The 17,827-nt window shown below is 35.9% G+C and overlaps 1 protein-coding gene across 1 annotated transcript in view; it reads right to left on the bottom strand.

Moving 5' to 3' along the window:
• Positions 1-879: 879 nt before the first annotated feature.
• Positions 880-17,827, bottom strand: part of LOC143228724 (uncharacterized) — a 237,245-nt gene continuing 220,297 nt past the window's right edge. Inside the window, exons 5-9 of the mRNA XM_076460014.1 lie at positions 13,861-15,089; positions 9,132-9,330; positions 6,363-6,620; positions 4,247-4,416; positions 880-3,164 (exon numbers count right to left, since the gene is read on the bottom strand). Coding sequence (XP_076316129.1) covers positions 2,965-3,164; positions 4,247-4,416; positions 6,363-6,620; positions 9,132-9,330; positions 13,861-14,851 — 1,818 coding nt within the window. The 5' untranslated portion in view covers positions 14,852-15,089 and the 3' untranslated portion in view covers positions 880-2,964. The remainder of the gene's footprint in view (positions 3,165-4,246; positions 4,417-6,362; positions 6,621-9,131; positions 9,331-13,860; positions 15,090-17,827) is intronic.

Genomic DNA, 17,827 nt, shown 5'->3' with positions numbered 1-17,827 from the left:
GTTGAAGATCTGGAAATTTAAAGGTGGCGCTAAAATATCAACTCTACTGTTAAAAAAACATTATTTTCGTAAGGTTAAACTGTTTATTTATTTATTTTGGCTATTAAATATTTGTCTAAGTTAAGTAAAAAAGTGAATATTACAAATGTATAATAACCAGTTATTTCTCTACTAACTAATTGAGAAGTAAGGAGTTACTCATTCACTATGGTGATATTTGGTTGTTGTTTTTTTGAAATTCGCCCAAAGCTACACCAGGGCTATCTGCGCTAGCCGTTCCTATTTTACGAGTGTGAGATAGCTAGTCATCATCCCTACCTACCGCCAAGAAATAGTGGGGGTTGACCATAACATTATAACGCCTCCACCGCTGAAAGGGCGAGCATGTTTGGTATGACGGGGGATTCGAACCCGCGCCCCTCAGATGATGAGTCGAGCGGCTTAACCACCTGGCCATGCCGGGCGCTGTAATGATATACTGTCGGTAAAATATTAATTGGGGGCCACATTTTGTTGTCTTCCAATTGTTTATTTTAACTCCGATAAAACCGCAAAAGCGAAACGTTGATTAAAGTAAATATATAAATTAATATTCTCACATTGCGACTTGTAACCTGGGATCTTTTCAGCCGATGCAGTGTTGTTTTTGTTTCGGCTTGTTTTTGAGTTAAATTAATATATGTTGTGGAATATAAAGTTCATAATTTTTAATAAAACTTAAGCTGTGATTGGAACAATTCGTATATAGTTAACTAAACATAAGTTTGTTTCTAGTCTTACGTTGAATTAACAATGAAGTGAAGGATGTTACTTCCTTACATTATGCTTATCATAAGTGACACAAAATAATATTGAGACACAAATTAATTAATTATTTTTATTACAGTTTGTGTCCCACTTTGTTCAGTACAAAATCAAACAAGATCTAATGTATATTGTGTTAACACTCAATAATTCCATCATAACAAAAGCACACCAATAGTTATATGTATATATATATATATATATATATATATATAAACGTTTCATACACTAACAAACTGTAGTAACTTTAATTAACTTGTTATCTTTCATACAGTGTCAGTCCTTATTTTAAAATCTACATTAGGAGTTATTTCAGTTTAATTTTAAGAAACATGTACTGATGGATGAAGTAGTTTGGATCTCAGACGGTAACAATTTAAACATTATAAAGGCTACTTGGTAAACGTGGGCTGTAAAGTTGTAATATTGTTGAGTACGTTAGTCAAATTGAGGCAGTCTGTTCGTTTGTTTCGAATTTCGCGCAAAGCTACACGAGGGCTATCTACGCTAACCGTCCCTAATTTAGCAGTGTAAAACTAGAGGAAAAGAGAAGACGATTAGTCAACCACCGCCAACTCTTGAGCTACTCTTTTTATCAATGAATAGTGGGATTGGCTGTTAAATTATAACGCCTCTACGGCTGAAATGGCAAGGATGTTTGTTATGACGGGGATTCGAACCCGAGCCTCAACCACCTGACCATACACAATGGTCTATTTGTACTCTGTTCACCGCGACGGATTGAATATTCATTTTCGTATTATAAGTCATTAAACTTATCGTTGGGAGAACTTATAATTAGTTCTAGTACTTCTGTCTTTAGAGTTAAAAATCCAAAATGGATTCTGGGATCCAGCAGAAAATAAGCGCCGAGAAGTTATTACCACACATTAGAATGGTCATAAGTTTTAATTTATTTACGTATACATACATTTAAATCTGTAGAATGTTTAAGTTATGTCCTTTTAGCCTAATTTATAAACGTTTCCACGAAGTTTACTTAACATCATTATTATTACTTTGTTTTCTAATTTTCGATTTATTAAAATCCCAGTACTCTAATTATTATAAGACCCCCTTAGCATGGATGGCGGGTGATAGGGTGCTGCTAACGACAAAAGTTAATAAGACATTCAAATTATTTATTGTTTCAGATAAACTGCAGAAACTACTTTCGAGTTTATTTCTTTTTCTAAAACGTTTCGTTTTGAAACTGAGAATTTCTGTGTCACCCATTTAATGTTTAGATAACCCTACATGTGTTAGTGAACTAACATTTCGCTGGTGGAGCTAACCGTGGCGCCATGTTTGAGGGTATGTCTGAGAAGGAATATTTGGGTGTTGACTGCAAAACTGACATTTATAATTACAAATAATTATTTTAATGTATTCACATCATAACGAGTGATACTTTAGCATATAATGATTTTAAGTATGTTTATTTTTTACAATAACCAGCTTATACATGAACGTTAAGCCTAATATAAAAATGTGATTTTTTTTTTTATGAATCGGTGAAGAGAAAACCTTCCTATCACCTAATAGAAAAAAACAAAGATTTAGTTATAAAATCATTTAGAATTAACGTTTGCTGTTTATAGTATATTATATTTACTACCTTACGAAAAAATAAACAAATAATTAATTCACAATAGCTTTATACTTTTATCAACTAATATGTTAAACGTTTAGCCTAATAAATCTATCATTTTTTAATATATTTCCTTAATTTTCAAAATTCTAGTGTTAAAGTCAAGAATGATATTTAGTCATTATTTACTACTGTAATAATAGTTTTGTTTCATCTGAGAAATTATTAGGTAAATTCTTTTCTTATAATTCCAGTAATAAACAGACACTAGGCGCTAGTGGGCTATTTATTAAAATAAAAAAATGCAGTTTAACAATTACGTTTTATTTGAAAATAATTACTTTGATGTAAATATATCTTGACGAATGATGAAAATATGTTTTACGTCTTTATTGTATAAAACAGTTACCAAGACCAAGCGTTAAAACATTTTACGTAAAAGATATAGTAAGATGCGAACATATCATTTGCGAAGCTGCACACACAAAATGATTATTTACATATATTATACAAGTTGCCAGTAGATGGCGCGATTAAATGCAAGGGATGTGTCAGTGTTGTTATCCTTTTCATTGGATATCCTGACGACATGAATATGGCGTGATTGTCAACAGTATGGTATTCTTTTTGGCCATCAAACTATTAACTTCCATGATGTCTTTTTCTTTCACACAAACGCCATCTATTTCTTGAATCTCGTCTCCAATATCGACCAATCCCGAGAGAAGTTTCCGTGTCTCGTGATCTTTCATCCTCGATACAAAGACTCCTGAAGTCAACAGAAATACAACTAATAAGTTTGTATAAAGTGCTAGTTAGTGTTAAGACTTGTAGTATTTTTCAATAATAAAAATCGCTTATATATAAATTTTCGCTGTATTACTTCAACTAATTTTTCGATTTAGAGACTGAATTGTGGTATGAGTTATGATTTAACGTCATAAGTTACTCTCCAGAAGGCAGTTGAGATCTTTACTAAAAACTTTTATTCAAAGTAACCTGGGGCAGATGTCCCTCTAAACACAAAAACCGTCATAATGAGGCCAGGCACTTATATTAGTTTGGTGCGTTTTGAGTTTCACGCAAAGCTACACGAGGGCTATCTGCGCAAGCCGTCCCAATTAAGCAGTGTAAGACTTAAAGGGGAGGCAGTTGACTAGCCACCTCTTGGGCTACTCTTTCGCCAACGAAAAGTGAGATTAACCGTAAGTTTATAATGCCGCCACGGCTGAAAAGGCGAGCATGTTCAGTATGACGGGGATTCGAATCCACGACCTTAAGAGTCAAATGCCTTAACCACCTGTCCATGCCGGGCATGGCACTTATATTACTGTTAATAATGCGAAAACTCATTGACGTCAGCAACTGTTTATAAAAAAATGGAACGGATCAGATGCCTGTCCTCATGCAACTCCACTGGACTTTCGTTTTTTAGTCCAGATGAACGTCGTGTTGAGAGTAGAAGTTAAGGAACAGTGGAAAATATCAAGTTGCTAGCTCTAAAGTTACTCTATTTAAGTTTAGCAGAAATACGAGCTGGTAACAATGGTAATTACCGTGTAGGACAAATAAGGCGTAACTCAAAACAAACATGAGGTGCTCCTGATGTCAACCAAGGACATCGGTGAATAATTAGTTCTCTGAATCCTTATGAACGTTTATTCTGTTTATACTTTATACATACCTACACAGTTTAATTATTGAATATTTTTCTTAACTTGACAGACCCAGTTAAATCCCACGGTCTTACCGCACGAGATATCTTAATGTTTATCTAAATGCCATCACTTATTATTTCTAATTTCTTACCTGTGTAATGTGATTGGTCTCTGCTCTAAGTTTCATTCTTACCTCGACAGTTATTAATCTTTCCACGAGCCACAAAGAAACCGAAAGGCTTCCCCTCAGGTCTGTTAAGTTCTATCACTTGTGATCCCTTCGTGTTAAGTTGAATCAATTGGCCCCACACGTGGTGAGAGGGAGGCTGGGGTTCTCCACTGGGATCTACACAGTCAGTTGGACTGGACGAAAGAAAAGGTAAACAAGACAAAAATAGGATTAAAAGTCACAGCATCTAACGTAGAGAGACTTAGATAAGTAAAGAAGGGGATACTATATCATTTGATACACATCTCGAATTAAATTTTAACTCGCGTCAAGACTACCAGATTATAAGTATGGCATCTATATCGTAAGTCTAACCAACTAGTAAGTCTCTCAGACTAACAAATATGAGTCTAAGAGCAATTCGTCGTAAGTCTAACCAACTAGTAAGTCTCTCAGACTAACAAATATGAGTCTAAGAGCAATTCGTAGAAGTTACACGTTACCATGTCGTACCAGACATGCTCGCCCTTTCAGTCGTGGGAGCATTATAATGTGACGGTCAATCCCACTATTCGTTGGTTAAAGAGTAGCCCAAGAGTTGGGGTAGCTGGTGATAACTAGCTGCCTTCCCTCTAGGTTTACACTGCTAAATTAGGGAAGGCTAGCGCAGATAGCGCTCGTGCAGTTTTGAGCGAAATTCAGAAACGTAAATATATCTCACGTTCGTTTTTTTTTTTTTATCCCAATTATAAATCGTAGCAGAAATGTAAAACGATTACATACATATTAACACCAATCTCTTGATAAGAAAGATACAAGTGAATGATAGATATTTTTTTTTTTTGTAAATGGACAAACAGTAAATAAGTTACTTTTCTTCAGCCTGTCACAATAAATAGGTCAGTATCGGCTTACGTGACGAAATATCTCTTACTGTTATACCTAACATTCACAGTTTTTCATTCGTAATATTTCAATTGTTTGTTCCAGAAGGTTGCACACAAATAAATGCGAACCGTTCCAGACTGTGAACTCACAGACATTGGAGTGAAGGTAGCTAGTCAACAGCATTCATTATAAACTATTGGACTACTCTTGTCTGGTTGAACAGTTGATGGACAATAGAGGGAAGTTAGCTAGTCAACAGTATTCATTATAAACTGTTGGACTAATGATTGAACAGTGAGATTTGACCGAGTTATAACACAGAACAACAACAAGACGCGAACTATGAACTATTGGGCCGATAGTTCAGACACGCTGACCACATGGTCACGGGCAGTGAAATGTTCATGTGTGATTATGATAACCAGTATCCAGCTACTCTGACCTCAACTAGTTGAAACGTTAGCTAATAGCAGAGGAAATATAAATTATCCTCCGTTACCATCAGCTTGCTTGATACAAAATGTTTCGGGAATGTTTATGTATATTCCGTATATCCTATCAGTAAGCTGTAATTCAGTAGCATTTGTTTTCGTTTAATTTCGCACAGAACTACTCGAGGGTTAGCTGCACTGGTCATCCCGAGTTTAACAGATAGAGGAAATCAACACTGACAATTCTTGGGCGACTATTTACCAATGAGACGTGAGAGTTGATCGTGACACATCCGTGGCCGAGAAGGCGAGAATATTTGGTAAAGGGGGTTTTGAGCCCACAACTCTCAGTTTGGGAATCGAACACTAACCATCAGACCGTGCCATGCCCTCACGATAGTAAATGAGTAGAAATGCATCAGTTAATATCAAAACCTCTCATGATATTTTCTGTTTTGTTGCCGTACAGTAAATCTCACCAAAGATATTGAACCAATACTCATGTAGATTAATGGGTTCAAAACGCAATAAAATCTAGTTAACTCTTGGAGCAGCATGCAGCTGATTTACTCACCATCTAACAGGATCAAACTGTGACAAAACTGTTTAACTATTGCACCGATATACAGCTACATTAGATAGCATCTAATCAGAATTCAGATAGTTATATAATCTGTATCTACGGTACTCTGCGATTGTATTACACGTGCATAAACCAAAGAGAGAAATCAAACAGAGTCCAAAATGTATCTTCTCTAAAAATCGCTTCTCAACGTTAGATATCATTCTAAGTCGATCTTAAACTATTACTAACGATTTACCTCACTTGGTGAAGACTTTTGTTTTGATGATTCTGGGTTTTCACATTGTTTCCTCTCGTGCTCATGCGTTTCTTGAGACCTTTGATGAAAGACGGTGCACGTCGTGATTTGTGGAGTGTTTCTTCTCTCTCTGACTTGTGCATGCGTTCGGAACTGAACGTCTTCTGTAGGACACTTCTGGCAGATCTTGTGATACCTTGGACACGTTCGAAAAGTGACTTCCTTGATGATGGTGGTCCTCTATAGAGAGCAAAGTCACTGGAAAGAAACACGTAGAATATCCGTTTTAACTAACAATGTGGGTGTCAAATTAACGGTGACTTGTAGATAACACCTATTTATAGTCACATGATATAATAGAAGTGTTAGTCTGACATGGAAGTGTCAAGTTAACGATCACTTGAAGATAACACCTATTTATAATCACATGATATAATAGAAGTGTTAGTCTGACATGGAAGTGTCAAGTAAATAATGACTTGAAGATAACACCTATTTATAGTCACATGATATAATAGAAGTGTTAGTCTGACATGGAAGTGTCAAGTTAACGATGACTTGTAGATAACACCTATTTATAGTCATATGAAATAATAGAAGTGTTAGTCTGACATGGAAGTGTCAAGTTAACGATGACTTGTAGATAACACCTATTTATAGTCACATGAAATAATAGAAGTGTTAGTCTGACATGGAAGTGTCAAGTTAACGATGACTTGTAGATAACACCTATTTATAGTCACATGATATAATAGAAGTGTTAGTCTGACATGGAAGTGTCAAGTTAACGATGACTTGTAGATAACACCTATTTATAGTCACATGAAATAATAGAAGTGTTAGTCTGACATGGAAGTGTCAAGTTAACGATGACTTGAAGATAACACCTATTTATAGTCACATGATATAATAGAAGTGTTAGTCTGATATGGAAGTGTCAAGTTAACGATGACTTGTAGATAACACCTATTTATAGTCACATGATATAATAGAAGTGTTAGTCTGACATGGAAGTGTCAAGTAAATAATGACTTGTAGATAACACCTATTTATAATCACATGATATAATAGAAGTGTTAGTCTGACATGGAAGTGTCAAGTTAATAATGACTTGTAGATAACACCTATTTATAATCACATGATATAATAGAAGTGTTAGTCTGACATGGAAGTGTCAAGTTAACGATGACTTGTAGATAACACCTATTTATAATCACATGATATAATAGAAGTGTTAGTCTGACATGGAAGTGTCAAGTTAACGATGACTTGAAGATAACACCTATTTATAGTCAAATGAAATAATGGAAGTGTTAGTCTGACATGGAAGTGTCAAGTTAATAATGACTTGAAGATAACACCTATTTATAGTCACATGATATAATAGAAGTGTTAGTCTGACATGGAAGTGTCAAGTTAATAATGACTTGAAGATAACACCTATTTATAGTCACATGAAATAATAGAAGTGTTAGTCTGACATGGAAGTGTCAAGTTAACGATGACTTGTAGATAACACCTATTTATAGTCACATGATATAATAGAAGTGTTAGTCTGACATGGAAGTGTCAAGTTAATAATGACTTGTAGATAACACCTATTTATAGTCACATGAAATAATAGAAGTGTTAGTCTGACATGGAAGTGTCAAGTTAACGATGACTTGTAGATAACACCTATTTATAATCACATGATATAATAGAAGTGTTAGTCTGACATGGAAGTGTCAAGTTAACGATGACTTGTAGATAACACCTATTTATAATCACATGAAATAATAGAAGTGTTAGTCTGACATGGAAGTGTCAAGTTAACGATGACTTGAAGATAACACCTATTTATAGTCAAATGAAATAATAGAAGTGTTAGTCTGACATGGAAGTGTCAAGTTAACGGCGACTTGTAGATAACACCTATTTATAATCACATGATATAATAGAAGTGTTAGTCTGACATGGAAGTGTCAAGTTAACGATGACTTGTAGATAACACCTATTTATAATCACATGAAATAATAGAAGTGTTAGTCTGACATGGAAGTGTCAAGTTAACGGCGACTTGTAGATAACACCTATTTATAGTCACATGGTATAATAGAAGTGTTAGTCTGACATGGAAGTGTCAAGTTTATAATGACTTGTAGATAACACCTATTTATAATCACATGATATAATAGAAGTGTTAGTCTGACATGGAAGTGTCAAGTTAATAATGACTTGTAGATAACACCTATTTATAGTCACATGATATAATAGAAGTGTTAGTCTGACATGGAAGTGTCAAGTTAACGATGACTTGTAGATAACACCTATTTATAGTCACATGATATAATAGAAGTGTTAGTCTGACATGGAAGTGTCAAGTTAACGATTACTTGTAGATAACACCTATTTATAATCACATGATATAATAGAAGTGTTAGTCTGACATGGAAGTGTCAAGTTAACGATGACTTGTAGATAACACCTATTTATAATCACATGATATAATAGAAGTGTTAGTCTAATTAACAACGTGAAGACATAGTTAACAATAAGTTGAAAATAACACCTGTTTCTAACTTATTCAATGCTTAGTGAACAAACTATGACTTAGTTCCAATCTATTTGATTCCCAAGTTAACATATTCCGATAGACCAGTTCTGGATTGCGACCTCTCAGTTGAGAAACGCTGCTCAATATATGAATTATCATGAGAAATAGAGAAACAAACAGCATTTACTAAACAGTCTTTTGAGATACTTGAATGACACGAAACTGTAACTTACCTCCTGCACATGAACTTTTTCGGAGGCACCGGTGGTCTCTGCTCTTCACAGAAGGGGCCATCTGTGTTATTCACGATACAAGGGTTACTGACTACTCTAGGAAGTGATGTAGCCTGCTCAGCATGGCAGGATTTTTTGCTTTTATCAATAACAGCGTATTGTGGGATTTCAACCTGGTCTGGTTTGTTTACTCTTGTACCTGTACAAACAAGAAAAATGTAAACATTTAATAAGCATTCCAACTTGGCTTGTATTCGTCTACCTTAACTATATTCTGTAATAAGTTTCCTCTCTGTGTATTCATCTGTTTTAACTATATTCTATAATAAGTTTCCTCTCTGTGTATTCATCTGTCTTAACTATATTCCATAATAAGTTTCCTCTCTGTGTATTCATCTGTCTTAACTATATTCTGTAATAAGTTTCCTCTCTCTGTATTCATCTGTCTTAACTATATTCTGTAATAAGTTTCCTCTCTGTGCATTCATCTGTCTTAACTATATTCCATAATAAGTTTCCTCTCTGTGTATTCATCTGTCTTAACTATATTCTATAATAAGTTTCCTCTCTGTGTATTCATCTGTCTTAACTATATTCTATAATAAGTTTCTTCTCTGTGTATTCATCTGTCTTAGCTATATTCTATAATGAGTTTCCTCTCTGTGTATTCATCTGTCTTAACTATATTCTATAATAAGTTTCCTCTCTGTGTATTCATCTGTCTTAACTATATTCTGTACTAAGTTTCCTCTCCGTGTATTCATCTGTCTTAACTATATTCCATAATAAGTTTCCACTCTGTGTATTCATCTGTCTTAACTATATTCTATAATAAGTTTCCTCTCTGTGTATTCATCTGTCTTAACTATATTCTATAATAAGTTTCTTCTCTGTGTATTCATCTGTCTTAACTATATTCTATAATGAGTTTCCTCTCTGTGTATTCATCTGTCTTAACTATATTCTCTAATAAGTTTCCTCTCTGTGTATTCATCTGTCTTAACTATATTCTATAATAAGTTTCCTCTCTGTGTATTCATCTGTCTTAACTATATTCTATAATAAGTTTCTTCTCTGTGTATTCATCTGTCTTAACTATATTCTATAATGAGTTTCCTCTCTGTGTATTCATCTGTCTTAACTATATTCTGTACTAAGTTTCCTCTCCGTGTATTCATCTGTCTTAACTATATTCCATAATAAGTTTCCACTCTGTGTATTCATCTGTCTTAACTATATTCTATAATAAGTTTCCTCTCTGTGTATTCATCTGTCTTAACTATATTCTATAATAAGTTTCTTCTCTGTGTATTCATCTGTCTTAACTATATTCTATAATGAGTTTCCTCTCTGTGTATTCATCTGTCTTAACTATATTCTCTAATAAGTTTCCTCTCTGTGTATTCATCTGTCTTAACTATATTCTATAATAAGTTTCCTCTCTGTGTATTCATCTGTCTTAACTATATTCTATAATAAGTTTCTTCTCTGTGTATTCATCTGTCTTAACTATATTCTATAATGAGTTTCCTCTCTGTGTATTCATCTGTCTTAACTATATTCTGTAATAAGTTTCCTCTCTGTGTATTCACCTGTCTTAACTATATTCTGTAATAAGTTTCCTCTCTGTGTATTCATCTGTCTTAACTATATTCTGTAATAAGTTTCCTCTCTGTGTATTCATCTGTCTTAACTATATTCTGTAATAAGTTTCCTGTCTGTGTATTCATCTGTCTTAACTATATTCTATAATAAGTTTCCTCTCTGTGTATTCATCTGTCTTAACTATATTCTATAATAAGTTTCCTCTCTGTGTATTCATCTGTCTTAACTATATTCTGTAATAAGTTTCCTCTCTGTGTATTCATCTGTCTTAACTATATTCTATAATAAGTTTCCTCTCTGTGTATTCAACTGTCTTAACTATATTCTGTAATAAGTTTCCTCTCTGTGTATTCATCTGTCTTAACTATATTCTGTAATAAGTTTCCTCTCTGTGTATTCATCTGTCTTAACTATATTCTGTAATAAGTTTCCTCTCTGTGTATTCAACTGTCTTAACTATATTCTATAATAAGTTTCCTCTCTGTGTATTCAACTGTCTTAACTATATTCTGTAATAAGTTTCCTCTCTGTGTATTCAACTGTCTTAACTATATTCTGTAATAAGTTTCCTCTCTGTGTATTCATCTGTCTTAACTATATTCTGTAATAAGTTTCCTCTCTGTGTATTCATCTGTCTTAACTATATTCTGTAATAAGTTTCCTCTCTGTGTATTCAACTGTCTTAACTATATTCTATAATAAGTTTCCTCTCTGTGTATTCGTCTTCCTTAACTATATTCTGTAATAAGTTTCCTCTCTGTGTATTCGTCTTCCTTAACTATATTCTATAATAAGTTTCCTCTCTGTGTATTCAACTGTCTTAACTATATTCTATAATAAGTTTCCTCTCTGTGTATTCAACTGTCTTAACTATATTCTATAATAAGTTTCCTCTCTGTGTATTCGTCTTCCTTAACTATATTCTGTAATAAGTTTCCTCTCTGTGTATTCATCTGTCTTAACTATATTCTATAATAAGTTTCCTCTCTGTGTATTCAACTGTCTTAACTATATTCTATAATAAGTTTCCTCTCTGTGTATTCAACTGTCTTAACTATATTCTGTAATAAGTTTCCTCTCTGTGTATTCGTCTTCCTTAACTATCTTCTGTAATAAGTTTCCTCTCTGTGTATTCGTCTTCCTTAACTATCTTCTGTAATAAGTTTCCTCTCTGTGTATTCGTCTTCCTTAACTATATTCTATAATAAGTTTCCTCTCTGTGTATTCATCTGTCTTAACTATATTCTATAATAAGTTTCCTCTCTGTGTATTCATCTGTCTTAACTATATTCTATATTCTGTCATTGGTTCTTACATTTTGTGTCTAACAGAAAACCTGTCATTGGTTCTTACATTTTGTGTCTAACAGAAAACCTGTCACTGGTTCTTACATTTTGTGTCTAACAGAAAACCTGTCATTGGTTCTTACATTTTGTGTCTAACAGTAAACCTGTCATTGGTTCCTACATTTTGTGTCTAACAGTAAACCTGTCATTGGTTATAAACCGATGTTTTGCCGAGAAGTTACTAATGATAGCATGTAAAGATAACAATGTCATAAATATATACGGATTAACGTAAATAATACATAGTTAAAATAAATAAGACACCACACCTGTAACACACGTACCTTGATATGTCACACAGACAGCCACATCTGTAACACAGGTACCTTGATATGTCACACAGACAGCCACATCTGTAACACAGGTACCTTGATATGTCACACAGACAGCCACATCTGTAACACAGGTACCTTGATATGTCACACAGACAGCCACATCTGTAACACAGGTACCTTGATATGTCACACAGACAGCCAAATCTGTAACACGTGTACCTTGATATGTCACACAGACAGCCACATCTGTAACACGTGTACCTTGATATGTCACACAGACAGTCACATCTGTAACACGTGTACCTTGATATGTCACACAGACAGCCACATCTGTAACACGTGTACCTTGATATGTCACACAGACAGCCACATCTGTAACACGTGTACCTTGATATGTCACACAGACAGCCGCATCTGTAACACGTGTACCTTGATATGTCACACAGACAGCCGCATCTGTAACACGTGTACCTTGATATGTCACACAGACAGCCGCATCTGTAACACGTGTACCTTGATATGTCACACAGACAGCCGCATCTGTAACACACGTACCTTGATATGTCACACAGACAGTCGCATCTGTAACACACGTACCTTGATATGTCACACAGACAGTCACATCTGTAACACACGTACCTTGATATGTCACACTGAGGACCACATCTGTAACACACGTACCTTGATATGTCACAGAGACAGCCACATATGTAACACGTGTACCTTGATATGTCACACAGACAGCCGCATCTGTAACACGTGTACCTTGATATGTCACACAGACAGCCGCATCTGTAACACGTGTACCTTGATATGTCACACAGACAGCCGCATCTGTAACACGTGTACCTTGATATGTCACACAGACAGCCGCATCTGTAACACACGTACCTTGATATGTCACACAGACAGCCGCATCTGTAACACACGTACCTTGATATGTCACACAGACAGTCACATCTGTAACACACGTACCTTGATATGTCACACAGACAGTCACATCTGTAACACACGTACCTTGATATGTCACACTGAGGACCACATCTGTAACACACGTACCTTGATATGTCACAGAGACAGCCACATATGTAACACGTGTATCTTGATATGTCACAGAGATAACAACATCTGTAACACGTGTACCTTGATATGTCACACAGATGACAACCACATCTGTAACACGTGTACCTTGATATGTCACACAGACGACAACCACATCTGTAACACGTGTACCTTGATATGTCACACAGACGACAACCACATCTGTAACACGTGTACCTTGATATGTCACACAGACGACAACCACATCTGTAACACGTGTACCTTGATATGTCACACAGACGACAACCACATCTGTAACACGTGTACCTTGATATGTCACACAGACGAAAACCACATCTGTAACACGTGTACCCTGATATGTCACACAGACGACAACTACATCTGTAACACACGTACCCTGATATGTCACACAGACGACAACCACATCTGTAACACACGTACCTTGATCTTTTACGGGGAGAGACGGAACCACGTTACGTATTTGATTGTCGAGTTCCCCATCTGTTATTTCTTCCTTCTGGGAGGATGTACAATCCTTCGAGACACTTTGCGTTGTACTGCTGTGTTTCGCATTCGTTGTTGTTTCTTGGATGGTTCTACAAACTGAAGAAGTTGGAGCATCGTTGTTGGCAGGTCGGAGAGACTCATAATCACTGTACAATTGACTGTTGTCAGGTTCGACACCGTCTGAAGTGTGTGAAGAACGTGGTTTTGTATTCAATGGACATCCCACGTTTCTTTCAGATATACTGGTGTTAATGTCAGTGACCGATACTGTCGACTCTTTCTGAGCTTCTGGAACCACAGAAGCCAAACGGGCATACACTCTGATCATGTCATCACTGTACAAAACACAGCCAGAAGCTCTGTCAAGATGGACCTTCTTGGTCCCCGATTTCCTCTCTTTGGACATAAGCTCACCGTTATCCAGAAGAGATGGATCTAGAGATTGTAGTGGATCCTCTGAAGGAAGGATCGTCAATTCCAGAGGAGGATCCTTCACAGAACTTAAGGCTGTTTCACTTGGTAGAGCCGTGCAGCTCCTACTCTTGAACAGTGAAGGCTGAGGATTGATACGAGTTCCAATACTGGAAATGTGACTAGAACTGGAGCCATTGTTCTGGAGCACTAAGCCCTTTGTCGAATTTGGATCCTCTTTCTGGTGGACGTTCTGTGAAACATGGTTCTCTAATGTTAGCCCCGAAAAAATGTTATTATCTGATTGACGAATGTTGTATTTTCTTCCGACTTTTGGTTTCCCTGAGGCCAACCTGTTTTTGGTCAAGCTTCTGTCATAAAGATAAGGGACATGAGTGATGTCCGGTGAGACATGGTGTTCGTGAAAGGCATTCACACGTCTTAAGGCAGCATCAGAAGGACTGCTGGACTTTAACAAACGTGGGTCACTGTGGATGGGGTAAGAACGATCCATCTTCGAATAAGTTGGTGCCTCATCTGGACAGTAAGGGCGGTTTAATCTCGCATTAGTAGTATCTGAATCATTGAATCTAAGCCTTGCTGCCGCGGCTTTCTGGGCATATAAAGTGGCGAAAAGCTTTCGACACGATCGGCGGATGTTGTGTTCAGTCAGTTGCAGTTCTTCATCAAACCGGACTCTTCCACAAGGCAAATCTTTCAAGGACGTAGAATGGACGGACAACGGCGGGGCTCTGTACGGGTACATAAAATATCAGCCTTTTTTTTTCCCCCCCACAAATATAAACCAATGTAATTATTCGCCACTAGTTTAAAGGCTACTGTTTTTAGAGGTAACACATCTTCAGCTTTTACTAAACAGACACTTCAGTAATTTCTCTACTGAATGAATCCTCCTACGGGAAGATTTAATGGAAAGTTTCTGATCATCCGACAACAATAGTAAATGACCTGACACCTCAAATTAAGACCAATAATAATAAATGCAGCTATATCTTTTTCTTGAGAAAACAATAACGTATTTCGTTAAAAACAGAGTCCTGGAAATTCACATGAGATTCTGTTATAGTGCACGAAATTAATCTTGTCCTATATTAATAACAAACAACTTCTTTTTGCCGCGAGCTTTGTCTGTCCAAATAGACTATCTGAAGAGAGTTACGAATATTAATCACGTTTCATTCGTGTATTAAACTCATGCTATTTCGATTTTTAATTCACATGACTAATTACAGGGCTGAGGAAGTAAGACTAGTTGTTTCATAAGCTAATTAATCAGAACACACACACACAGTCTCAGTATCGTATGTTGTTATGTTCTACTAACCGTTTTAAAATTTGACATATGCATTAGAGTGACAACTTTAAAGTCGGTAAAGTTTTGGTATATCTGTATATGTTAATTATTCCATGTCACAAAACTCCGATTTGTACCTTGTGACGTCACACTTATTATGAGAGTTCTTTACTTCGTGTAACTTCTTGACAATTCACCTTAAATGCTGTCTTTATGAATATTGTACAATAATCGTGACAAAAAAAAGATATTTAGGGTTAGCTCGGTACTTCGACAAGTTTTGACAAGAATTTTTAGTAACCACAATACCAACAATATCTTATTAATCATAACAGGTACGGTGTTTTGTTAAAACTTCCATATCGCTAAGAATGTCTGTTCAGTTTGAAAGTGATAACCGCAGCGCTCCTAGCGGTAGGTTTGATAGACAACAGGTTGCCGTATGTAAAGTCTGCATGATACACTCACTGTTCATATGAAACAAAAACTTCCATATCGCTAGGAATGTCTTCAGTTTGAAAGTGATAACCGTAGCGCTCCTAGCGGTAGGTTTGATAGACAACAGGTTGCCGTATGTAAAGTCTGCATGATACACTCACTGTTAATATGAAACAAAAACTTCCATATCGCTAGGAATGTCTTCAGTCTGAAAGTGATAACCGCAGCGCTCCTAGCGGTAGGTTTAATAGACAACAGGTTGCCGTATGTAAAGTCTGCATGATACACTCACTGTTCATATGAAACAAAACTTCCATATCGCTAGGAATGTCTTCAGTCTGAAAGTGATAACCACCGCAGCGCTCCTAGCGGTAGGTTTGATAGACAACAGGTTGCTGTATGTAAAGTCTGCATGATACACTCACTGTTCATATGAAACAAAAACTTCCATATCGCTAGGAATGTCTTCAGTCTGAAAGTGATAACCGCAGCGCTCCTAGCGGTAGGTTTGATAGACAACAGGTTGCCGTATGTAAAGTCTGCATGATACACTCACTGTTCATATGAAACAAAAACTTCCATATCGCTAGGAATGTCTTCAGTCTGAAAGTGATAACCGCAGCGCTCCTAGCGGTAGGTTTGATAGACAACAGGTTGCCATATGTAAAGTCTGCATGATACACTCACTGTTCATATGATCTATAACAAAGTGAGTGACATCATTGCTAGTTTTGGTTTACATGTTTAATAAACATGTTAATTACTGTTTATAATAGGATTCACTTGTTTTAACTCATTATTTTCATTCCATCCAACATTTGTTACAAGTCCCGAACTTTACCACCAGTTGACCACACTGACGACAATGGTTTTTCAAGATACAAATTGAATATTATAAACTATGCGTTACTAGAAGCTACAGCTATGTAGCCTTCACAACAGTTCTTATGTAGTCAGTGTTTCTTGTTAGTGAGGACTGTAGTAAATAGTCATCTTGAAACAGAATATACATCTAGTATGTCGTCATCCTAACCATTCTATACGTGAAGATCATTTAGTTTTAATAACTCTAAAAACTACCCTTGTAAGAAGATATCTTGTACTATCATGGGCCTAAAGCATTTATAAGTTGTGTTATTTATTATCGTTGTATCACATTAAATACTTTATTGTATGGTTATTTCTGTGAACCAACAATTTATCTCTTGAATTCATTAGATCACAAATATTCGTATTACAACTCATGAACTTAAAATATCTACCATTAGATGTGGCAACTTTCTTACACACTGAAGCTATACCTGTCGACAGACGTTATTTCGATCGTCAATATGACTTCACAACAAAATGAATTTAAATACCTTTTACTGTAATTTGCAGTTTGTCCTAAAGTACGCGATTAAATAGGATTCCCGGTAAAAGCTATCGAACGAAGTGCCAGTAGGCGCCGCTCTTTAAACTTCATCAGGCTTATATTAGATTTTGATGAAGGTTATCAGCCCTTCAGACCCGGTAGGCGGCGCTCTTTAAACTTCATCAGGCTTATATTAGATTCTGATGAAGGCTATCAGCCCTTCAGACACGGTAGGCGGCGCTCTTTACACTTCATCAGGCTTATATTAGATTCTGATGAAGGTTATCAGCCCTTCAGACCCGGTAGGTGGCGCTATTTAAACTTCATCAGGCTTATATTAGATTCTGATGAAGGTTATCAGCCCTTCAGACCCGGTAGGCGGC

Source organism: Tachypleus tridentatus, chromosome 10 (assembly GCF_004210375.1).
Source record: "Tachypleus tridentatus isolate NWPU-2018 chromosome 10, ASM421037v1, whole genome shotgun sequence".
Classification (NCBI taxonomy): domain Eukaryota; kingdom Metazoa; phylum Arthropoda; class Merostomata; order Xiphosura; family Limulidae; genus Tachypleus; species Tachypleus tridentatus.
The sequence above is the reverse complement of the archived record's forward strand: the minus strand, read 5'-3'. Positions and strand labels throughout refer to the sequence as shown.